Source organism: Equus quagga, chromosome 4, assembly GCF_021613505.1.
Source record: "Equus quagga isolate Etosha38 chromosome 4, UCLA_HA_Equagga_1.0, whole genome shotgun sequence".
Classification (NCBI taxonomy): domain Eukaryota; kingdom Metazoa; phylum Chordata; class Mammalia; order Perissodactyla; family Equidae; genus Equus; species Equus quagga.
The window spans coordinates 62,025,304-62,050,260 of NC_060270.1; the positions used below are offsets into that span (position 1 = coordinate 62,025,304).

The following is a 24,957-nucleotide window of genomic DNA, read 5'->3' on the forward strand; positions in this document are numbered from 1 at the left end:
TTTAAAACACCTGCTAAGTATTATATAGGAAAAGGCTTATGTGGAAGAGCAGGTTTTCAATGCTAATGAGATGGGCTTATTTCATAGGATGTTGACAAATGAACTGATATAATGCAAACAGCATTTCTGTTATTTGCAGATATTTCCTATAATAGGAACCTGTCTATTTCCCCTAGGAGCAATGATTCAGTATTTGCTAATCCAGTGTTTTCAGAGACTTTATAGAATACAGCCAGCACAAATAATAAAAACTGAGTGTAACTGGAAGACCACAGCTCTAGGATGCAGGTATTCAGGGAAGCATGGGCCTATGTGGGTATAGAGCAGCCATAAGTAATTGGGACTCATTTATTCTATTTAACGCCTTTTTCCTGTGGAAGGGGTCCCCTTCCTTGCCCTTGCCTCTACCACGACCAGACTGCATTTGCAGTCACTCAGGTTTGGGACTTGATTGTCCATGCTGACAGGATGTTGTCCAGGTGTTTATCAAGGCACTATATTTCACCTAATTGAAAGGGCTGTAAGCCAGGAATTGAAAATATCTGGATTAAAGTGAAAATTAGTTTTGCTTATTTATTCAAGATGGATTTGATTTAAAATATAATGGTGGAGCTCTAACATACTAGGCATTGCTCTGGGTGGTGCGGACATAACAACTAAAGTGCTACCACAGAGGAATGCAAGGACGCTAGGGGATCAGAGGAGGGATGCTGAAGCCAACCTGGCAGTGTCCGTGACCCCTGACTCGAGTCCTGACCCGGCGTGTAGGTTAATCAGGAAGGAAGGTTACGAAGGTAAGACAGGCTGTCAGGGCAGAGAGAATATCATTAGCAGAGGCACAAGAGGTGATGGTACCTTTAAGGAGTTTGGCTCAGGTGGTGTATAAAGTATGAGGCAGTGAGTGGCAGGAGATGAGACAGAGAGTTAGGGCAGGGCCAGGTCATAGAGCATTCTAGATGAAGAGCTTATAGTTTGTCCTCTGGTCACAATATGAGGAGGAGCCACTGAAGGCTTTTAAGTGAAGAAGCAATACGGTCAGTTGATGTTGTCAATTGTATATTTTACATAGGATACTTGGTAGCAGAGTAGAGGATGAATTTGAGGGGACACCTAATAAGATATGAGGACCCGAATTAGCATGGTGGTAGCCAACATGGGTAAAATAATAAACATTACTCTAATATTTACCGAGGACTTTCTACGTGACGCGCACCACGTGATTCAAATGAAATACATTTAATGCTTATGGATGCCGTGAGATGCAGGTATTAATATCATTCTCATTTTTCTAGTGAGATAATCAAGGCATAAAGAAGACAAGAAATTTGGCAAAGTCACAGAACTAGCAGGCAGCAGCAGGCTTCAAGCCTAGGGCCTCAGGCACCAGGGCCCATGTTCTAAACACCGCCTGACACATCCTAGGACAAGGCTGGAACATGTTTAAGAGAAAACCTATGGGATGTGGTTATTACTGGATGAGGAAGGTGATAGAAAGAGAAGAGTCTAGTGTGTCCTTGGATTTCAGCTAAGCAGCTGGGTACATGAATACTGATAACACTCCCTGAGACAGGGAGTACAGGAGGACATGAGGTGTGGAGAAAGGGGTAGAATGATAAATCCAGTTTTGCACTTGTTGAGTCAGAGATGCCTGTCATTCATCCAAATGGATATATCCAGGAATTCTAGCAGAAGAGGAGGGGGCAGAACCCAGAACACCAAGAAGAGTCATTAAAAAGGAAGGAAAACCAGGAGAGAAGGCAAAGGAGTAGAGCAGAAGTGGTGGAATGGTGAGTAGTGTCAAACGCAGCAGAAAGCACTGAAAGTGGCTCGCTGGACTTCACCACGTGAACTTAATGACTGAGCTTTGTAGAAGCAGCGTAGGTCCGGGAGTGCGGGGAGAATCGGTACAGCCGAGTGAGGAGGGAGAGAGGAAGTGGGGGAAGTGAAGCAGTAGAAACAGAAGCATCATTTACTCTTTCAAGAAGCTTGGCCTAGAAAATAAGGAGGTTTGGGGCAAGTTAGGTTGCTTAACCTCTCTGAGCCTCAGTTTCCTCATCTGTAAAATGGAGATGTTAATATGTTTCTACCTTGTTGGGTTGTTGTGGGGATTAAATGAGAAACAATGGGCAAACTGTACAGTACATACCAGACACATAGAAAGTGCTAAATGAAAGCTAGGTCCTTTCCCTTCCTCTCTATCAGCCCCTCCCTGAACAATGAGCTTGACTCAGAGCCCAGAGGGATAAAAGATGAAGACAGTCACTTTCCGGAAGGAGCTTACAGTCTAGCTAGAGGGACAACACAATAATAAAATGTATATTGTAATTCAATATACATAAAACTGTACAGCAACTATCCTGCAATACACGTGCTGTAGCAATGCCAGCCACACACTGTTAACCAGGTAGGAGGTGTGCCTAATTCTGTGTAGAGGGAGCGTGGGGAAGACTGCAGAGAGGAAGATGTTTCCCTGAGGAATGGAGAAAAGTTCACCAGGGAAGGGCATCTCAAGTAGAGGGAATAGCAAGATTAAGGGCATGACAGTGTGGAATTCAGGGAGCATCAAGGGCATAGTGAGTGGTATGTGCGCGGTGGGAGAGAGTCTTTGCAGTGGTCAGAAAACAATGTGAGAACTCAGCCCAGCGTCAATCAACCTTGGCTTTATTCTATAAGCAACAGGCAGCCTTTTAGGGCTTAAAGCCTTTAACAGGGGAGTGACAAGACAAATGTGTTGTGGAGCAAGGATAGGAGAGTTAGGAGAGTGTTTTAGTGATTCATGTGAGGGACGGCAATAAAAGTTTTATAAAAATTATACAGTCACTTGCTTACATGGCTATTTTTTAAAAATCAGATGTAATCTGGACTGCCTGAATACATCTATGTACAGGATCCAGTTCCCCCTTAACCAAAATTAAACTAGATTTCAAGAGGATTCCAAGTCTAAGATTCTATGACTATAAAAAGCTTGAGGGCCAAAAGTTTGAGAATTCTGATAATTTAATAGGAAATGGATATTATATACTAGTTGAGTCAAATAATGGTTTGGTAGTTTCTTCTAGTAAACATGAAAAGATGTATTACAAGAACAATTACCAAAAAAGTGTGACAAAGAATAATACAATGTAGCTTGAAAAAGTCAGAACACCAGGAATAATAGAGCATGTGTTGAAGGGATCAGAACACTACTAAATCACTGTTTGCAGAACAGAATCCACTACCATGCATTACTTCGAAGTGTGCTGCTTAATTTCTAAGTAGGTGGAGACTTCCCAATTACCTTTCTATTAGTGATTTCTAATTTAACTCCATTATGGTCAGAGAAGCATACTTTGTATGATTTCCATCCTTTTAAATTTAAGTAGTTGTTGTTGTTATCCTCACCAAGTATATGGTCTTTCTTGGTGAATATTCCATGCGCACTTGAAAACAATGTGTCTTCTGCTATTGTTGGGTGGACTGTCAGACAAACGTCAGTTACTTCCAGTTGGTGGATGGTGCTGTTCATTTTGTATATTCCCTTGCCATGTTTCTGTTTATTTGTTCTACTGATTACTGAACTAGAAGTGTTGAAGTATCCAAACATAATTGTGGATTTTCCATTTCTCCTTTAAATTGTATCAGTTTTTGCTTCACACATTTTGAAGGTCTGGGGTTAGGTGCGTACACATTTAGGACTGTTACATCTTCTTGGTGAATTCAGCCTTGTGTTACGTAATGTCCTTCTGTATCCCTGGTAATTTTCCTTACTCTGAAGTCTGCTTTTTCTGCTATTAATATAACCACTCAAGTTTTCTTTTGATTAGTGTTTGTGTGCATATGTTTTCCCATCCTTTTACTTTGTATCTACCTTTATCTTTATTTTGGAAGTGGTTTTCTTGTGATAGCATATTATGCGGGGTGGGTTTTTTTTCATTAATCTATTTTGAAAATCTTTTAACTATGTGTTCTGAGTATTTACATTTAATGTAATTATTGATGTGTTTGGATTTAGATTTACCATGTTCTTTGTTCCCTCCTCTGATTTGCATTGCTCTGTCTCCTTTTACTGTCTTCTTTTGGATTATTTGGTTATTTTTTTAGTTTTAAATTTTAACTTATCTATTGAGATTTTTTTTAACTATATTTCTTTGTTTTTTTTAAATACTCGCTCTAGGGATTACTATACATCTTAACTTTTCACAGTCTGCTTAGAACTAATATTTACCACTTCGAGTGGAATGTAGAAATCTTCCACCATATAGGTCCCTTTGATGTCACCCTCTATGCTGTAGTTGTCATATGTCATCTGCATATATTGAAAACCTTAACAGACAATATTATAATTTTTGCTTTTAACTGTCAAATACACTTTAAACAACTTAGAGGAGAATAATAGTCTGTTATATCTACCTATATATTTACTATTTCTATCGTTCTTCCTTCAATTCCTGAAGTTTGAAGTTTCCCTCTGGTATTGTTTCCCTTCTGTATGCAGATCTTCCTTCAAAGTTTCTGTAGGGCAGGTCTGCTGACTATGGATTCTCTTAGATTTATTCACGCGAGATATATTTATTTCACCTTCTTTCCAAAAGTACTTTCACAGGATCTAAAATTCTGGGTTGACAGTTGGCTCAGCATTTTAAAAATATTGTTCCACTTCTTTCGGGCATCGATGAAAAGTCTGTAGTCATTTAAATGACTGTTCCCTTTTATATGATCTGTTATTGCTGTCTGGGTGCTTTCAAAATTTTTTCATTGTCTCTAGTTTTCAATAGTTTGATTATTATGTTTTAGGTTGATTTCCTTGGGTTTCCCTGTTTGAAGTTTGCTAAGTTTCTTGTTTTATCAGTTAAGGGTTTTTTTTTTAACCATATTTGAGATCTTTTCAGAAATTATTTCTTGATATTGTTCTGCACCACAATTTCTCTTCTTCTGGTACTCTGATGTCAGAATGTTAGACCCTCGTTGTCCCACAGGTTCCTGAGGCTCTGTTTATTTTTTCCAATCTTTTTTTCTCTCTGTTCTTCAGATTGGATTATTTCTATTAAGCTATTTAGAAATTTACTGATTATTTCCTCTATCATCTCATTTTGTAATTGAACTGTGACAATGAGTTTTTTATTTCAGTTATTATATTTTTCAGTTCTAATATTTCCATGTCATTCTTTTTTGCATCTATTTCCCCACTGTTATTTTTCATTCATTTTAAGCGTTCACCCTTACTTGTTAGAGCATAGTTATATAAGCTGCTTTAATGTATTTGATAATTTCAACAACTGTGTCATCTTGGTGTTGAGATCTGTTGTCTTTTTTCCCTTACAAGTTATTGAGATTTTCATAGTTCTTTGTTATCAAGTAGTTTTTTGATTGTATCTTGCACATTTTGAATATTATGTTATGAGACTCTGGGCCTTGTTTATTCCTATGGAAATTATTCTAAGTTTTAACACTATTAAGTTTTTCAGGAAACTGATCTAGTTTAGGCTACAGGCTTTCATTGGCCTTCAGGGGCTATGTTTCTTATGTCAGTCCAGTCTTCAAGGTGTTTTCAGTGCTGTTTGGATAATGAGGATCATCCATTAGTCTGGGACTTGTAAAATGTTCTATCTAAAAGTTCAGTTCTCAAAGACTTTAGTATTCTGTTTAGGCTCAGATCCACCCATGCATAGTTTGGGCATGAGTCCAAGAGTTCATAAACAACTTTATGGGATCATTTTCTTGAATTCCCTCCTATGTGCATTTTTTTGAGGCACTTCCTGGTTTCCAGGCGCTCCCTCTTCCTGGCCTTTTTGCTAGAAAGCTAAGATTTCATTTTCCCAGTCTGCCATACACTTCCTACAACTGTGTCTGCCTCTGGAGCCAAGTGGCAGGAGACAGAAAGAGGAAAACATAAACCAGAGATCCTCCCCCATGCTCTTGGGCCCACACTTCCTCTGGTCACAGAGGATTCCCCTCCCTGAGAGTTTTAGCGGTCTGCCTGGCCATCACTGCCATAATATAATGGGATTTCCCAGGAGTCTTGGGTGGGAGGAAACAGCAACATAGAGGATTTCCCCCATTTGTTCAGACCCTTGGGGGCCCCTTTTCCCTCTCTTCAGACGAGAGAGGGGTTCTTTCGGAGTCCTTTTTGTCCACACCCAGTTTCAAGCTGCTGTTGACTTCAGGCCAGGGGATACCACAGGAACAACAAAACAGGAAACTTACCACAGGATTAGTGTAACTTCAAATTCTGGTTTCCTTCCCCAAATGCCCTGTTAGCATTTACTTTCAGAGTCTTCAAATAACCGATCTATACATCTGTCCAAGGTTTTTAGTTGCATTCAAATGGAAGAGAGGGGTTGCAGTATGCTACTCCGTCTTCATCCTTGTTTGTATATTTATGTTTCCAGATATCACTAAAAGAATCTTTTAAGCACTATTACTTAATAGTATGAAGGATACAAAAGATAAGGAAAGGGAATAAACATTTATTTGAATACTGACCACAACTTTTAAGTTAATACAATAACCTTATAAAGTAGACAAAACTGGGAGGGGCCAAGTTTATCTCTGGATGGTGGCATGATAAAGAAAGGGACAATATCCCTTGTCTTCCCAAGACCTCCTATAACACTGGTCCTTACTGTCTAAAGGTGAGGTCTGTCTCATAACTATGAGGTGCCAGAGACTTCATGAGTTGCATTTTAATTAAGTAGCCCTAAAAGAATATGCCTTAGCTAAAACTATTAACAGTTTTGCTTTTGGAGAAATGTTAGGCTGTGTGGCTGACTGGCTGGGAGAGATTCAGGGGTTTGGAGACCTCAACATCCTCATTTCACATTGTTGAATGATAACCTCTTCTGCCATGGTTGCCACATATGGCCGTACAGGTTACAGACTACCAGCTACAGGAGAAGCTTTTTTTTTCCTCATGGATTTCAATGTGAATGACACCTCCTGGAGCTGTGTGCAATTTGGCTGTGTGCTCTGCTCACAGCAAGGTCCTGGACAATTAAAAAATTATGACGTGGCAATGACAGCAGGTCATCTTGTCTTCATTCACTCTCTGCCTCTTTCCTCCTCTCCCAGTGTTGGAGGAAGATGACTGTTAGCTCTCCAGAGACTCTGAATTTGCCTAGAAGAAGCCATCCATTCTCCCAGAGTGCTCCAACAGGACTGAACCACCTGTGCTGGCCGGAGGACAGACCGGACACTGGTGAGTTAGGTGCCTCTCTCTTTTGTTTTACACTCGGATGTCCTGGACAGAAGGACAAGAAGTAAGAGAGTGTTGTAGACTGCTGTGTTTACTTGTCTGGCAGAAGTAGCTTGAAGGTGATCAAGATAAACCACTGTCTCTTATCCCTTCAATTAGGAAGAGGTTCCTAGCACCCAGACAAAGGGAATTCTTGGCTTGGGGAAGATTCCGTTATTGAATCCCCAAACCTGGCTCTGTTCGTTTATTTTGAGCAGAACTAATGACCATCCCTTGGGCATTGTAATAGGATATAACTTGCAGAAGAAATAATCACACAGAGAGCCATCTCTCATCTAGTGATGGAACTTGAGTGTTTTCCCTTCTGAGGGATGAGCCTCTTTCTTGAGTTTTATGGCAGCCTCTCTGAGTCCCTTTCCCAAAACTATGGCAAACAGCATCACATCACATATTTGTCCATAAAAGGGCTAGCTTTTGTGCCAGAAGGAAACTGGGCCCCAGTGAGAGCCAGAATGGGGCCTCCTCATGCACAGCCACTGCCTTTCCTAGACCTAACCTAGGAGGAGCTGGACAGGCTGAAAATGCTCAAGGCCTCCTGGTGGAAGGACAGATGTTGGGTCTCAGGTCTTGAGCAGCTGCAGATTATGTTAGACAGCAACTCACGGTCTAAAAGCATCCGGCTGGCTGGAAGGAGAGGCCAAATCTGGTGCTTAAGAAGGATAAAGAAGGGTAAAGCCCTAGACAGGTTGAAAAAGCAAAATGGCGTTGCCTGTCAAACATGTACTTCATCCTGACTTGGCGAGTAGGAATGGGACTGGCATTCAAGGCTGTCCGTACTTTGGTCCTGTGAAACTAAAGACCTGTAGAAAGCCAATAGAGTTAGCAAAAGATGATATGGAGAGCAGTGGTCAGGCTCTGAGCATTAAAGTGGCATATGCCATGCTAAGGAGTCGGCTCTGATGCAGACCTGAGTCTTGAGCTCTGACTCTGACTCAGTGCATACTGGGTGCTGGTCCTGGGGGAGCTGGCCACTCAGATTAGCTGGTGGACATGCTTATTTTCCATTAGCAAATGTATGCACTTATGCTGCATCGTGCAGTGGACTTTTATTCTTTCCCATATATGGTTGTGATCTTAAATTCACAGTAAGCAAAGTCATGAAAAGGAGTTTGACAACTACTGAAAGAATCTTTTCAAGGGAAAAAATATTTCTAACACAAGCTCTTCATTAAGTCATGGAATCATTTAGAGGCTTCTGGAAGGGGCTTTCTTCCAGCAATAATCCTCAAGGCTGACTTTGGCCCTTGAAGTTAGAACCTTCTTACAAATTCAAAGTTTAATAATCATGTTTTCCTATTATTTCTTAGCCTCATTCGAATTAATTGGCAGATGAATTTAATATTGCAGAATAAGAAATAAAAACCCCTCAGTGACACAGGTGGCCCTGCATGCCTGCATACCAAGAATACTGCAGCTGCACGCCACACAGGGGTGAGACACTAGGCACCTCCCTCCATTTCTCTGTAGCTCAGATTCCTTTTTATTCAAAAAAGGAGTGATAACACCTGTCTTCCCATTTCACCAGGGGAATGTGAGGGTCAAATACTGTGAGCTTGGGTCTCTATATTGAGCTTAGGAAAGCTTTCTTTTCTTTAATTATTGCTTCTACTCCAGCTGTTCCAAACTTCTGGATTTCTACTTTGTATAAATTGTATTTCCAGTTTCCATCCCTGGAACCTCTCATCATTTTCCCTTTTTGATTCTTTTTTCTCTCAGTTCTGGCAGAATTTCTCAGTTTTATCTTCCGCTCTGTTTTTCTGGTTCTATCTCACCTGCTGTTCACTGCCTTTACCAGAATGTGTGATTCAGTGATCATGTTTTTAATCTACAGTAAGTCTTTCCAATGTCCTCTTGAAACTTGTTAAAAACAGAAAATTGGGAATTTTCTAAAATTTTGTTCTGTTCATGTTTTATAAACTCATTTCCAAACTCATCTGCTTTTCTTTTGACTGGCGGTTTTTTTATAGGTGAAATTTCTCTATTTGCTTATCTTTCCAGCCATCAATCCTTCCCCAGCAATGGCTGTTATCAAGCAGCATTGGAGACAACATCCTTCCAGAGATTGTTACAGGTTTCTGTTAAAATCCTTCAAACACATCTTCCTATGGAAGTAGGAAGTGAAAAGTTAAGCTTTCCTGTATATCAGGAGGTCAGCCACCTCGGAGGGAGCTGTAAGCAGTCCCAGCAGGAAGCTTTGCCTCATTCCAGCATTTCTTCTCCATGTTCGAAGGGATAGCCAAGAATTAGCCTGATGTGGGAGCATGCCACTCTGCCCCGCAAGTCGGCGCCCAGGATAAGCTCCACCATGTCCTCTCCTCTCTGAGTGGAGCCACTAGGGTCAGATAGGACTTTCGAGTCCCCAGCACACAGCATCACGTGAAGCCCTCCATGGCCCACACCTGTGACTCAGGGAGGGTTTGTAGGGTTTTACCAGGAATTTCCCTACCTTCCTTCTAGTTGTACTGTTATGTCAAAGCTATGGGTCACTTCTTCCTTCAAGCCAATTATATTTTTCTTGTAGACTATGGCTGACTAGTGGTTGATACCCTTCCCCAGTTTCTAATGCTGGTAAAGGAATTTCTCCATTTTCTTAACAGCTTTATTGAGATATAGTTCACATACCATAAAATTCACCCATTTAAAGTGTACAATTCAGTGTTTCTTAGTATATTCACAGATATGTGCAACCATCATCACATATTTCCCTATTCTGGATTTGCACATGAATGGAACCACACAGGACCTGGTCTTTTGTGACTGGCTTCTTTCACTTAGAATAATGTTTTCAAGGTTCATCCATGTTGTCACATGTATCATTCCTTTTGATGACTGAATAATATTCCATTGTAGGGATGTACCACAATTTGCTTAGCCATTCATCCACTGATGGACATTGGGATTGTTTCCATCTTTTGGTTATGTTAAATAGTGCTGCTGTAAACATTCATGTACCAGTTTCAGTGAAGACATATATATGCTCTCATTCACACGCCTAAGAGTAGAACTGTTGGGTCAGATGTTACCTCTGTATGTTGAATCATTTGAGGAACTGCTAAGCAGTTTTCCAAAGTGGCTGCACCACTTTACATTCCCATCACCACTGTAATTCCTGCAACATCCACATCCTCACCAACACTTGTTATCTGACCTTTCAATTCTGGTCAAATTAGCGAGTGTAAAGTGGTACCTTGCTGTGGTTTTGATTTGCTTTCCCTTTTCATGTACTTATTGGCTATTTGTATATTATGTCTTCCTTGGAGAAATGTCTATTCAAATCCTTTACTCATTTTTTAATTGGCATATTTGTCTTTTTTTAGTGACTTGCAAGTGTTCTTTATATCCTGGATACACGTCCCTTACCAGTTACATGATTTACAAACATCTTCTCCTATTCTGTGGGTTGTCTTTTCACTTTCTTGATGGTGTCTTTTGAAGCACAAAAGTTTTTTAAATTTTGATGAAGTCCAGTTATCTATTTTTGTTGTTGTTGCTTGTGCTTTTGGCATCATATCTAAGAATCCTTTGCCAAATTCAAGGTCATGATGCTTTACCCCTATGTTTTTTCTAAGAGTTTTATAGTTTTAGCTCTTACATTTAGGTCTTTGATATACTTTGAGTTCTTCTGCATGTGGCTATCAAGTCGTCCCAGCACCATTTGTTGAAAAGACTATTCCTTCCCCATTTGAATGGTCTTGGTGCCCTTGTCAGAAGCAAACTGACCAGAGGGGCTGGCCTGGTGGCACAGTGGGTAAGTCCATGCACTCCACTTTGGTGGCCTAGGGTTCACAGGTTTGGATCCCAAGCACAGACCTAGCACCAGTTGTCAAGCCATGCTGTGGCGGCATCCCACATAGAGTAAGGAAGATTGGCACAGTTGTTGGCTCAGCGACAATCTTCCTCACACACACAAAAAAAGCAAATTGATCATAGATGGATAGGTTTATTCCTGGACTGTCAGTTTTATTCCACTGATCTGTGTGTATCCTTGTGCAGTTCCACCCTGTCTTGCTCACCACTGCTGTGCAGTAAGTTTGGGAAGTAGAGTGCTCCTACTTTACTCTTCTTTTTCAGGAATGTTTTGGCTATTCTGAGTCTCCTGCAATTCCATGTGAATTTTAGAATCAGGTATCAACTTCTAAAAGAAATCGGCAGGGATTCTGATGAGGATTGTGCTGAATCTGTAAATGAGTTTGGGGAGTATTTCCATCTTAACAATACTGAGTCTTCTGATCCATGAACATGGGATTTTTCCCCATTTATTTAGATATTCTTTCATTTCTTTCAACTATGTTTTGTCATTTTCAGAATACAAGTTTTTACTTCTTTTGAAAAATTCATTCCTAAGCATTTTATTCTTTTTGATGCTTTGTGAATGAAATTGTTTTCTTAATTTCATTTTCATATTGTTCATTGAAAGTGTATAGAAATACAATTGACTTTTTTATATTGATCTAGTATCCTGCAGCCTTGCTGAACTTATTTATTAGTTCTAGTAGTTTTTTTAATGGATTCCTTGGGATTTTCTATATACAAGATCATGTCATCTGTCAATATAGTTTTACTTCTTCCTCTCCAATCTGGATGTCTCATTTCTTTTTCTTGCCTAATTGCCCTGCTTAGAGCCTCCAGTACAGGACAGCTGAACAGAAATGACAAGAGGGTACATCTCTGCCTTGTTCCTAATCTTAGGGGGGGAAGCATCCCATATTCACCAGTAAGTATGATGCTAGCCTAAGGTTTTTGTAGATGCCCTTTATGAGATAGAGAAAGTTCCCTTCTATTTCCAGTTTGTTGAGTTTTTATCATGAGAGGGTGTTGGATTTTGTCAGTGCTTTTCCCATGTCTATTGAGATGACTGTGCAACTTTTGCTCTTTATTCGATTGATATGGTATATTGCATTAATTGATTTCCAGATGGTAAAGCCCCCTTGCAGTTCTGGGATAAATCTCACTTGGTCAAGATGTGTAATTCTCTTTATATTTTGCTGAATTTTGTTTGCTAGCATTTTGTTGAGGATTTTGGCCTCCATATTCATAAGAGATACTGGTCTGTAGTTCTCTTTTCTTGTAATATCTTTGTCTGGTTTTGGAATCAGGGTACTATTGGCCTCATAAGATGAGCTGGGAAATGTTCCTTTCTCTTCTATTTTTTGTAATAGTTTGTGAATGATTCATATTAATTCTTTTTTTGAAGGTTGGTAGAATTCAGGGGTGAAGCCATTCAGGCCTGGGCTTTTCTTTGTAGGCAGTGCTGTGATTACTGACTTGATCTCTTCACTTGTTATAGGTCTATTCAGGTTGTCTATCTCTTCTTGAGTGAGTTTTGGGAGTTTGTGTCTTTCTAGGAATTTGTCCATTTCATCTAAGTCATCTAACTGGCTGGTGTACAACTGTTCTTAGTATTCCTTTATAATCCTTTTTATTTCTCAAGGTCAGAAGTAATGATGTCCCTTCTGTCATTCCTAATTCTACTAATTTGAGTCCTCTTCTTTCTTAGTGAAACAAGTTCAAGGTCTGCCAATTTTGTTGATTTTTTTCTAAGAACCAGCATTTGGTTTCATTTATTTTCTCTATTCTCTATTTCTATTTCTATTTCTCTCTCTCTCTCTCTCTCTATATATATATATATACATATATATATGTATATATATATATATATATTTTTGGTGAGGAAGATTGCCCCGGGCTAACATCTGTGCCAATCTTCCTCTATTTCGTATGTGGGATGCGGCCATAGCACGGCCTGATGAACAGTGCATGGGTCCTCACCCAGGATCCGAACCTGCAAACTGCACCCATGAACCGCAGGCCACCAAAGAAGAGCATGTGAACTTAACCACTGTGCCACCAGGCTGGCCCCAGTATTTCTCTATATTTCTGTTCTCTATTAATTCCTACTCTACACTTTAATATTTCCTTCCTTCTGTTTGCTTTAGGTTTAGTTTTGCTCTTCTTTTTCCAGTGTCATAAGGTGCAGATCTGGTTGCTGATTTAAGATCTTTCTTCTTTCTGTGTGTGTGTGTGTGTGTGTGTGTGTTTGTAGCTGCATGGATTACTTTTTATTTAGAGATAACTGTAGGCTCACGTGCAGTTTAAGATATTACGGAGAGATCCCATGTCCCTTCCACCCAGTTTCCCCCAATGGTCACATCTTTCATAACTCTCATACAATATCACAAACAGGAAATTGCATATACAACGCACGAACCTTATTCAGATTTCACAGTTTTACATGCATTCATTTTCTGTGTGTATCTAGTTCCATGCAGTTTTATAACATGTAGTTTCCTGTGACCATCATGGTCATGATACAGAACATTCATCACCAGGATCCTACCTACTACCCTTTTATAGCCACGCACCCCCCCAATTCTCCCGCGTCCCTAATCTCTGGCCACCATTCATCTGCTCTCCACCTGTATAGTATTGTCTTCTCAAGGATGTTATATAATTGGAATTATACAGTATGTAACCTTTTGAGATTGGCTTTTTCACTCCACATAAATCTCTTGAGAGCCATCCTAGTTGTTACATGTACCAGTGTTTGTTCTTTTTGACTACTAAGTACTGGTGCATGGTGTGGAGGAACCAGTTTGTTTAACCATTGAGGACGAAGGACATTTGGGTTGTTTCTAGTTTTAGATTTATGAATAAAGCTACTATGAAGATTCATGTCCTGGTTTTTGTGTGAAAATAAAGTTTTCATTTCTCTGGTATCAATGCCCCAGAGCACAACTGCTGGGTCATATGGAAGTACACTTTCAGTTTTTCTAAAAAACTGCTGTATTCTTTTCTAGAGTGGCTGCACCATTTTATATTCCCACCAGCAAAATCTGAGTGATCCAGTTTGTCTGCATGCTGGCTATTATCACTATTTTTTGTTTTAGCCATTCTTTTTTTTTAAATTATTTTATGGAGGTCATATTGGTTTTATAACAGAACTTTCAGGTGCACATTATTTTTATCAGTTTCTGTATAGACTGCATCATGCTCACCACCAATAGTCTAATTTTCCTAAGTTACCACATATATGTGCACCTTTGCCCCTTTTGCCAACTCCCCAACCCTCTTCCCCTCTGGTAACCACTAATCTGTTCTCTTTGTCCATATGTTTGTTTATATTCCACATATGAGTGAAATCATACATTGTTTGTCTTTCTCTGTCTGGCTTATTTCGCTTAACATACCCTCAAGGTCCATCCATGTTGTTGCAAATGGGAGGATTTTGTCTTTTTTCTGGCTGAGTAGTATTCCATTGTATATATATACCACATCTTCTTTATCCAATCATCAATAGATGGGCACTTCTGTTGGTTCCACATCTTGGCTATTGTGAATAATGCTGCAATGAGCATAGGGGTGCATAAGTCTCTTTGGATCACTGATTTCAAGTTCTTTGGATAAATGCACAGTAGTGGGATAGCTGGGTCGTATGGTATTTCTATTTTTAATTTTTTTGAGGAATCTCTATACTGTTTTCCATAGTGGCTGCACCAGTTTGCATTCCCACCAGGAGTGTATGAGGGTTCCCTTTTCTCCACATCCTCTCCAACATTTGTTATTTTTTGTCTTGGTATTATAGCCATTCTAACAGGTGTAAGGTGATATCTCATTGTAGTTTTGATTTGCATTTCCCTAATAGTTAGCGATGTTGAACATCTTTTCATGTGTCTGTTGGCCATCTGTAGATCTTCTTTGGAAAAATGTCTGTTCATATCCTCTGCCCATTTTTTTCTTTTTTTGAGGAAGATTAGCCCTGAGCTAATGTCTGCTGCCAATCCTCTTTTTGCTGAGGAAGATTGGCCCTGAGCTAAGATCTGTGCCCATTTTCTTCTACTTTATATGTGGGACGCTTGCCACAGCACGGCTTAATGAGCAGTTTGTAGGTCCACACCTGGGATCCAAACCAGCAAACCCTGGGCTGCTGAAGCGGAGCACGTGAACTTAACCACTAGACCACTGGGCCAACCCCCCCCACCCCCCGCCCAATTTTGATTGGGTTGTTTGTTTTTTTGTTGTTGAGTTGTGTGAGTTCTTTATATATTTTGGAGATTAACCCCTTGTTGGATATATATGATTTGCAAATATTTTCTGCCAGTTGGTGGCTTGTCTTGGTTTGCTGTGCAGGAGGTCTTTAGCCTGATGTAGTCCCATTTGTTTATTTTTTATTTTGTTTCCCTTAACTGAGTAAACACAGCATTTGAAAAGATGCTGCTAAGACTGATGACAGAGTGTACTGCCTATATTTTATTCTAGGAGTTTTATGGTTTCACATCTCACTTTCAAGTCTTTAATCCATTTTGACTTAATTATTGTGTATGGTGTAAGATAATGGTCTACTTTCATTCTTTTACATGTGGCTGTCCAGTTTTCCCAGCACCACTTATTGAAGAGACTTTCCTTTCTCCAGTGTATGTTCTTGGCTCCTGGGTCCAAGATTAGCTGTCCAAAGGGATGTGGTTTTATTTCTGGGCTTTCAATTCTTTCCATTGACCTGTGTGTCTGTTTTTGTGCCAGCACCATGTTGTTTTGATTGCTATGGCTTTGTAGTGTATTTTGAAGTCAGGGATTGGGATGCCTCCAGCTTTGTTCTTTTCTCTCAAGATTGCCTTCGTTTTATCGGGTCTTTTGTTGCCCCATATGAATTTTGAGAGTCTATGTTCTATTTCTGTAAAGAAGATCATTGAGATTCTGACTGGGATTGCACTAATCTGTAGATTGCTTTACGTAGAAGAGACATTTTAACTATGTTTATTCTTCCAATCCATGTGCATGGGTTATCTTTCCATTTCTTTATGTCACCTTCGATTTCTTTCAATAATGTCTTATAGTTTTCATTGTATAGGTCTTTCACCTCCTTGGTTGAATATATTTCTAGATATTTTGTTCTTTTTGTTGCAATTGTAAATGGGATTATATTTTTGACTTTCTGCTAGTTTGTTATTAGAGTATAGAAATGCAACTGATTTTTGTAAGTTGATTTTTCACCCTGCAACTTTGCTGTAGTTGTTATTTCTAATAGTTTTCTGATGGATTCTTTAGGGTTTTCTATATATAAAATCACGTCATCTGCAAACAGTGAGAGTTTCACTTCTTCCTTGTCAATTTGGATCCATTTTACTTCTCTTTCTTGCCTAATTGCCCTGGCCAAAACCGCCAGTACTATGTTGAATAGGAGCGGTGAGAGTGGGCATCCTTGTCTTGCTCTTGTTCTCAGAGGGATGGCTTTCAGTTTTTCCCCGTTGAGTATGATGTCTGCAATGGCTTTGTCATATACGGCCTTTATTATGTTGAGATACTTTCCTTTTATACCCATTTTATTGAGAGTTTTTATCATAAATGGATGTCGGATCTTGTCAAGTGCTTTCTCTGCATCTATTGAGATGATCATGTGATTTTATTCCTCTTTTTGTTAATGTGGTGTATCACATTGATTGATTCGTAGATGTTGAGCCATCCCTGTGTCTCTTGTATGAATCCCACTTGCTCGTGGTGTATGATCCTCTTAATATATTGCTATATTTGGTTTGCTAATATTTTATTGAGGATTTTTGCATCTATGTTCATCAGCGATATTGGCCTGTGATTTTCCTTCTTTGTGTTGTCCTTGTCTAGCTTTAGGATCAGGGTGATGTTGGCCTCATAGAAAGAGTTAGGAAGTGTTCCATCATCTTGAATTTTTTGGAATGGTTTGAGAAGGACAGATATTAAGTCTTCTTTGATTCTTGGGTAGAATTCTCCAGAGAAGCCCTCTGGTCCTGGACTTTTATTTGTTGGGAGGTTTGTGATTACTGTTTCAATCTCTTTACTTGTGATTGGTCTATTCAGATTCTGTTGTCATTTTCCTTCTGCTCTGCAGTGTTAATATAGTTCTTCTTCTTGTCTGATGAAGTGGACCTTAGCCGGAGCATAGTGGTAGTGTCTGCTCGCTGATTAGACCTGCCATACTGGGGGGCAGCAGCTGTGTTTTTCTGAACCTGCCACATCTGCTGGAAGTTGTGCCAGTAAGGCTTGTCTCGCCTGCCCACTGCCCGCCACTGCCTGGCATGTCACATATGCAAGCGCGAGCACTCTCGTATGCATCCACTGCCCTGGCTGGCCTGCTGAGTTGGTGCTCCAGGTGGCAGGGGAGGGAAGGGGCGCTTTCTGTCACACACTCAAGCCCACTCAGCACCCACTGGCAGCCCAGGTGGGTGGCAGTGCCCACCCTGTGGCTGAGCTGCCTTGGTGTGGAGTGCTCCTGGGGCTGGGATGCAGCTCCAAAAGGGAAAGTGTTCACGGGGAGGCCTACCTCTTCCCCACATGCACGTGGCCTCACAACCCAGATCGCTGCCACTGGGCAGGGGAAGGAGACCTGCTCACCTCCTTCCAGCACCTGGGGTCCAGCACCACCACCGGCGGCCATCTGGCTGCCTGCACCTCTCAGACATCCTATTGTGCTGTGTGGGTGTCCTCTGTTGACTAATGAATGTCCTTTTGGTTGTGTCTTAGGGGGGACAGACCACGGGAACAGCTCACTCTGCCATAATAGTGACATCACTCTCTTCTTTTTTTTTTTTGAGGAAGATTAGCCCTGAGCTAACATCTGCCACCAATCCTCCTCTTTTTGCGAGGAAGACTGGCCCTGAGCTAGCATCCGTGCCCATCTTCCTCTACTTTATATGTGGGACGCCTGCCACAGCATGGCTTGTCAAGCAGTGCCATGTCTGCACCCAGGATCTGAACCGGCAAACCCCGGGCCGCCAAACCAGAACGTGTGCACTTAACCAATGCGCCACTGGCTGGCCCCCACTCCCTTCTTTCTTAATATAGACATTTATAGCTATAAATTTCCCTCTAAGCACTGCTTTAGCTGTGTTCCATAAGTTTTGGCATATTTTGTCTTCATTTTCATCTATCTCGAAGTATTTTCTGATTTTTCTTTTGATTTCTTCTTTGATCCATTGGTTACTTACGAGTATGCTTTTTAATTTCCACATATTTGTGAGTTTCCCAAATTTCCCGTTATTGATTTCAACTTCATTCCATTTTGGTCAAAGAACACACTTTGTATTATTTCTGTCCTTTAAAATTTATTGAAGTTTGTTTTGTGGACTAACGTATGGTCTATGCTGGAGAATGTTCCATGTGCACTTGAGAAGCATGTGTACTCTGTTGTTGTTAGATGGTGTCTGTATGGATGTCTCTTGGGTCTAGTTGGTTTATACTGTTGTTCAAGTCTGTTATTTCTCTGATCTTCTGTCCAGTTGTTCTATCAATTATTGAAAGTTGGGTATTGAAACCTCTATCATTGTAACTATGTCTCCCTTCATTCCTGTCAGTTTTTGTTTTATCTATTTTGGTGTTCTGTTATTAGGAGTATATATGTTTGTAATTGTTATATCTTCCTGATGGATTGACCCTTTTATTATTAAATGGCCCTCTTTATCTCTAGTGACTTTCTTTTTGTTTTAAAGCCTATTTTATCTGATATCAGTACAGCCACTCCAGATTTCTTGTGGTTGCTGTTTACATGATATTTCTCTTTCCATCCTTTTACTTTCAATCTATTTGTGTTTTTGAATCTACGGTGTGTCTCCTGTAGACAACATATGGTGAGTCATGTTTTTTATCCAGCCTCACATTCTCCATTTTTTGATTGGATTGTTTAATATACTTACATTTAGTGTTATTATTGATATAGTTGGATTTAAATCTGCCAGTTTACTTTTTGTTTTCTATATGTCTTCTCTTTTTTTGTTCCTCTATTCCTCCTTTACTGCTTTCTTTTGCAATGAGTGAATATTTTTTAATGTATCATTTTAATTTCACTAATGATTCTTGCACTGTATTTTTTGAGTATTTTTTAATGGTCACTCTAGTGTTTAACATATACATCTCAACATATCAGAATCAACTTCAGATGTATACTAGCTTAATTCCAGTAACATACAGAAATATTACTCCTATATAGCTCTATTCCCTTTCTCCCCTTTGTGGTATTATTGTTATATTTATTACATCTATTAATGTTACAGACCCAATAATTAAAATTATTACTGTACCACGTCATCATTTTCCTAGCCATTCCAGCTTTGCTCCAACCCACCTCCTTTGTGCTACTTTTGGCAGATATATTCCATTATATTACATTTCTGTATCTTATAGGCCAAACAATACATTTTATACATATTACTTATACAATTGCTTCTTAAATCAGTAAAGAGAAGAAAGGACAAAAACAGGAGTTTATGGTATCTTTTATGATTATACAATTAGCTTTACGAATGCTGTTTTTGTTCATGTGAATTCAAATTATGAGCACTGTTTTCAGTCTGAAGAACTTAGTATCTCTTGTAAGTTGGGTCTGCTAGCAACAAATTCAAAGTTTGTTTATCTGAGAAAGTTTTTACTTTGCCTTCACTTTTGAAAAATAGCTTTGCTGGATATAGGACTCTTGGTTGACAGGTTTTTTTCCTTTTAGCACTTTTAACATGCTATCCCACTTCCTCTGGCTTCCACAGTTTCTGCTGCAAACCAGCTGTTAACATCAGCTGTTAATATCACTGAGGTTCCCTTGTAAATTACGCATCATTTTTCTCTTGCTGCTTTCAGGTTTTCTTCTTGTCTTTTGCTTTCTATGACTGTCTGTTTGTGGGTCTCTTTCCATTTATCCTACTCGGAGGTCGTTGGGCTTTTTGGATGCATAGGTTATTGTTTTTCAATAAATTTGGGAAGTTTTCAGCCATTATTTCTTTGAATATTTTTTCCTCTCCTTTCTCTCTTCTCTTTCTGGTACTCCCATTACACATATGTTGGTGTAGTTAATGGTGTCTCATATTTCTCCAAGGCTCTGTTCACTTGTTTCATTCTTTTTTCTTTCTGTTCTTACACTTGCATAATCTCTATCAATCTCTCGCCAAGTATGCTAATTCTTTTTTCTGCCAGTTCAAACCTACTGTTGAGACCCTCTAGTGAATTTTTATTTCAATTATGGTAATCTCTAGAATTTCCATTTTTTTAAATAATTTCTATTTATATTCTCTATTTGATGCAACTATGTCATCATGCCTTCCTTCACTTCTTGGATCGTGATTTCCTTTAGTTCTATGACCATGTTTATAATGACAATTTGAATTCTTTTTCTGATAAATCTGACATCTGGTCACTCTCACAGGCAGTTTCTCTTGCCTACTTTTTTTTCCCAGTGTATGGGTCATACTTTCCTGTTTCTTTGTATGTCTCATAACTTTGGGTTGGAAACTGGATGTTTTAGATAATATATCATAGCAACTGAGAGTCCTGTCCCCACTCTGGGCTTCTTATTGTTCTCTGCTTATTTGTTTAGTACCTGGGTGAGCTGTTTTAATGAAGTCTGTTTCCCGTCCCAGTGTCAAGGCTCTGACGTTGCTCTCTGGAGGTGCAGCTGTGGTATGCCCACAGTCCTCCTTGGATGACAGTGGTGTGGCAGGGCTCTGTCTCTCTCCCTGACCACACTAGGCTTTTCAGCTCCACAGATGGCAGCTAATTGCTCTACTGTTTTCAGCAATGCCCCGGGGCATAAACTGACCTACATACTAATCCAAACAAATTCTAGCTCCTTTGAAGGACTAGTTTCAGGGGTCTGTGTTTGGTATTTGTTCTGATCCCACAAGGGCTCCTCCCAAATATCTTATTTTTGGTTCTTTCCTGCAAACTAAGGGGGTTACCATCTAGACTGTATCTTCATTAGATCCATGAATCTCTTCACAAATGCCGTTCTCCACAACCTCCACTGTTCTTGAGAGCACTTCTGGGTGAAAACTTCTCCATGCTCTATTACAAATGAGGGCAGTTCCTTTGGGAAGAGATTAGTAGCTATCTATTTTACAGCCTCCCTACAGTCACAGTTTCCCCCCCAGGCAAAATCCTGGAGCAATGGCAGGCTTCTCTCTGAGTGACACTCAGTGAAGGGGGGTGCAGTGGCCTGCAGTCCCCTCAACTGGTCTCTCCTGGCAGGGAATCACAGCCTGATAAGCAGGGGGAAAGGTTCTCGAAGCCCCGGTATTCTCAGTGTGTTCAAGAAGGGAGCCCCCACTGCTCAGCCATTCCCACCCAGGACTTCTCCTCGGCAGCAGGTATTCGGGGTCAAGGTGAGAAACGCTGCTCCCCCAGGGAAGGAGGCTATCCACCTGGGAGCTGGGGAAAGTGGGCGCCCTATGACCGGGCATCAGCCATCCGAGTGGAATCTCTGCCTCACCAAACAGGGATGCAGGAAGGAGAAGTGGTCTTGGTTCAACTGTCACAGATTCTCAACTTTCTTACTGAATTTTCACTGATTTTCTTAAATAGATGTTTCTTTATTTGCTGTTTCCCTTAGGACCATTTCCAGAGGTTTTCAATGGCTATTTTAAAATAATTCTCAGCAGCTTCACTGGGGGAGTGGGTCAGTGGAGCTTGTCACATTGTCTCGCCTGAAGTAGATCTCCATATTCCCTATTATTATAACGCATTGGTCATTTCATGAGAGTCTTGGAGGAGATAAGGCAGCTAACTGAGCTCATGGCATAGGTACTCAACGTCAGGATCCATCGCTTCAGCTTCCTCATTATATCCCCAACAGCTAGCATTATGCTCTGCACAGAGTAGGCTTGCAGTGTCACTTACAAATGACACTAATGACATTCCAGCAAGAACTGCCTGGAGAATCCTCAAAATAGTAAGGAAGGGAATTAACAGTTACACAGTGGTTCAAAGCATGGAGGGGAGCAGTGAAACCAATCCCACCACTTCCTAGGTGTGTGGCCGTGGATTACTCTGAGCTTGTTATTTTCAACTGAAAAATGGGGCTAATATTAGTACCTATCAGTTAAAGTTTTTCTGGAAGTAAAATAACATACGCAAAGTATTTAACACCTAATATAAGCTTAATAAATAGTAGCTAATATTTCAGACATTGCTAGACACTGTTGCATATTTACATATCAATTCATTTCGCTTTCATATTAATCCTGCAAAAATAGCTGTTAATATTGTTATTTGATTGGTGAGGAGGGAAAGATTCAAGAAGGTTAAATAATTTGCCCAAGGTCACGAGTTGTAAGAGACAAAATCAGGATTTGAACCCAGATCTCTCTGGCTTTAAGCTTCTTTCCATCCAACACTTGTAGAAACTGAAGTACAGGGTTAGTTAGGAAAGACTGGACAGAAGCCGATCTCAAGGCTTAGACAAGCTTCCATCCCATTCCGTGTCTGTTTATACAAGTACAGTCACATTGCAACTCCTGTTTTCACATCACTGACCCAGCCTCAAGAAACGCTGATCCTTCTGTGCTGACCTTTCTGATAAAGACATTATATCACTATTAATACATATATATATATACACACACACACACACACAGAAATACATATAATTATAAAGCTACCATGTGATGGTAAGAGAATCAAAATCTGCTCTCTCTCAATACTAACAGAAGTGGAGCCTATAGGTTTTATGGGGAAAGAAACTTGCCAGGTGGGGGCGAGGTGCTAAGTCTTGCTGCACCACCTCCTGTCCCCTACGATTCCCTGAAGTTGTGGGGTAAGCATTAATTTCAGCCATCAGCACTATGGTCTTAAGAAATATGGATCCCTTTCTCACACCGGAGCTCAAACAGGACACTGTTCATCACTGCAGTACAGCTGAGACTGGGGTAGCTGATTCAAATAAGACTTTACTGAAGTCCCAGGGAGATTTAAAAGAGGAATGGACTGAGGAAAAGCATGGTGCAGGGCTGTCTGGCTGACACAGTGGTTCGTGCCGGCTGGCCCGGCCGGGCTGCTGCCATCTGAGCACAACTGTGCACTCTCCACTCAGGACCACACATCGTCTTCTCAAAGTCCTGACCAAAGAGCAAGAACGCTGTCTTCCTGCCTCACTGGCCCGCTCCTAACACTGGGACACAGCCGTGGGTAAGGATCCGCTGCCCTCAGTGCATGTGGTCCACGGGGGGGCAGACAACAGATAAATAACAAGCTGCTGACAGATGGTAATAAGTGCTGGGAAGGAATAAATGAAGTCTTACTGAGGAGGTATCATTTACTGAGAGCTGAAGGCTGAGAAGGAGCCAGCACCTTGAAAAGCAAAGAGCCTTCCAGGTAAAAGGAACACTAAGTGCAAAGGCCCTGAGGCAAGAAGGTGAAGGAGCAAGATGGCCACAGTGGCTGGAGTGCAGAGAGCAAGGGACAGGGTGGGGATGAGAAGAGGTAGAGAAACAGGTTGGGCAGAACACACAGGGTCCCCTGCAGGGTTTGAAGCAGGAGTGGGATGTGCTGTGATTTCTACTGTGGTGCTCCCTCAGGCTGCTCTGTGGAAGAGGCTAACAGACTGAAGCTATCTACCAAACACAGTACGGCAGTGGTGGCAGTAAAGCAGAAGAGAGTCATGGACAACTCTGACACTTATTTTGGAGGTAGAATCCACAGACTTGCTGACGGATTGGGAGGGGTGTCTCTTGATCCGGGCCTCACACTGGAAATGGCCCTCTCCTTCCTGAGCTGCTTGTCCCTGCCCAGGGCTTATCTCACAGGCCTCAAAGGGCAATGCAGAAGACGCACGTGGTGACTCCCCCTTGCATAAGGGCCTGCCCTCAGGAACAGGGGAGGGAAGGGCTGCTCTTCCTGAGGACAGGAGAGAATGGAGTGGGTGGGAAATGTGCAGTGGGAGGAAAGGCACACAGGTTCCCCAGATGAGTAAGGTAAACTGAGGGACTATCTTCAAGATGCAGATGTGGCTGAGTGACCCCCCAAGTGCCCATCAGCTGAACTCCTACCACCACTGGGATTACCTTATGCTGTACAGAGCTTTGACTTTACGTAAAGGTCTGATTCTTAACACCATCAGGTGTTAACATACTCATCCGACAGACGAGGTGACAGAGTGCCCGCAAGGAGAGGGTTAGGGTTAGGGTGAGCATGCATGGTCCCTTTTGATACAGAGCCAGGAGCACATATGGCTTAGGAAGGAGATAGGCTACAGGAGAGGGACCCCGAATGGAAGGAAGAGGAGAAGACGACCACTTTTCCAGCATCCACCCTCTACCAGCTGGTGTGCTGAGGCGGGGCAAGCACCTCTCATTTCATCCTCACCATCATTAACCCGTCTACCACTTTACACTAGAACCAGCTCCCTATGGCTTCGTTCCCTAACTGCTATCCTCCAAAAAACAAACCCCTGGAATCCCTGGCTCTATGTCATGTGCTGTGTGGCTCCCATTTTCGTTTGTGCTTGTCACTGGACTTTTCCAGACACTTTCTAAAATCGTTCGGCGTAGACGGTGACTCTACTTTTTATGGCCTCTTCATCACTACAGAGCACCGGGCCGGCGTCCCCCGGGCGAGGCGCGCTACTGCCGGCCCGCGGTCGGGAGGGTAGCGTGTGCCGCGTGTTCCCCGCGCGCGTGGCGGGGTCGGGGACGAGCGGCAAGTCCCGGCCAAGCGCGCTCCCCGGCCCCGCTGTGCAGGGCTGCCCGCCTAGTCTCTGCCCCAGGCTGCGCGTGGCCTCCGCCTGCGTTCCCGCCCCAGATGGGCAAGTCTGAGCTGGATCCTTAGGAAGGAAAGCGAGCGCCCGCCGGCTCTACTCACCACCACGGCTGCGGGGTGTCTGGGCGTCCCTCCCGCCGATGACCCAGTCCTCGCACTCGCCTGCGAACGCCGGCGGCGGGGCGCAGCTCGGCGGGCACCTAGGGCGGCCGGCCCCCGCGCGCCGCGCCCGCGCCCGCCGCTCC

At 41.6% G+C, this 24,957-nt stretch overlaps 1 protein-coding gene across 2 annotated transcripts in view; it reads left to right on the forward strand.

Moving 5' to 3' along the window:
* The window catches only part of ARHGEF4 (Rho guanine nucleotide exchange factor 4), a 245,539-nt gene that overhangs the window by 129,861 nt on the left and 90,721 nt on the right, over positions 1 to 24,957 (forward strand). For both annotated transcript variants that reach the window (XM_046658663.1, XM_046658661.1), the window contains exon 4: positions 7,048 to 7,174. In XM_046658663.1, the coding sequence (XP_046514619.1) occupies positions 7,048 to 7,174 (127 nt within the window). The remainder of the gene's footprint in view (positions 1 to 7,047; positions 7,175 to 24,957) is intronic.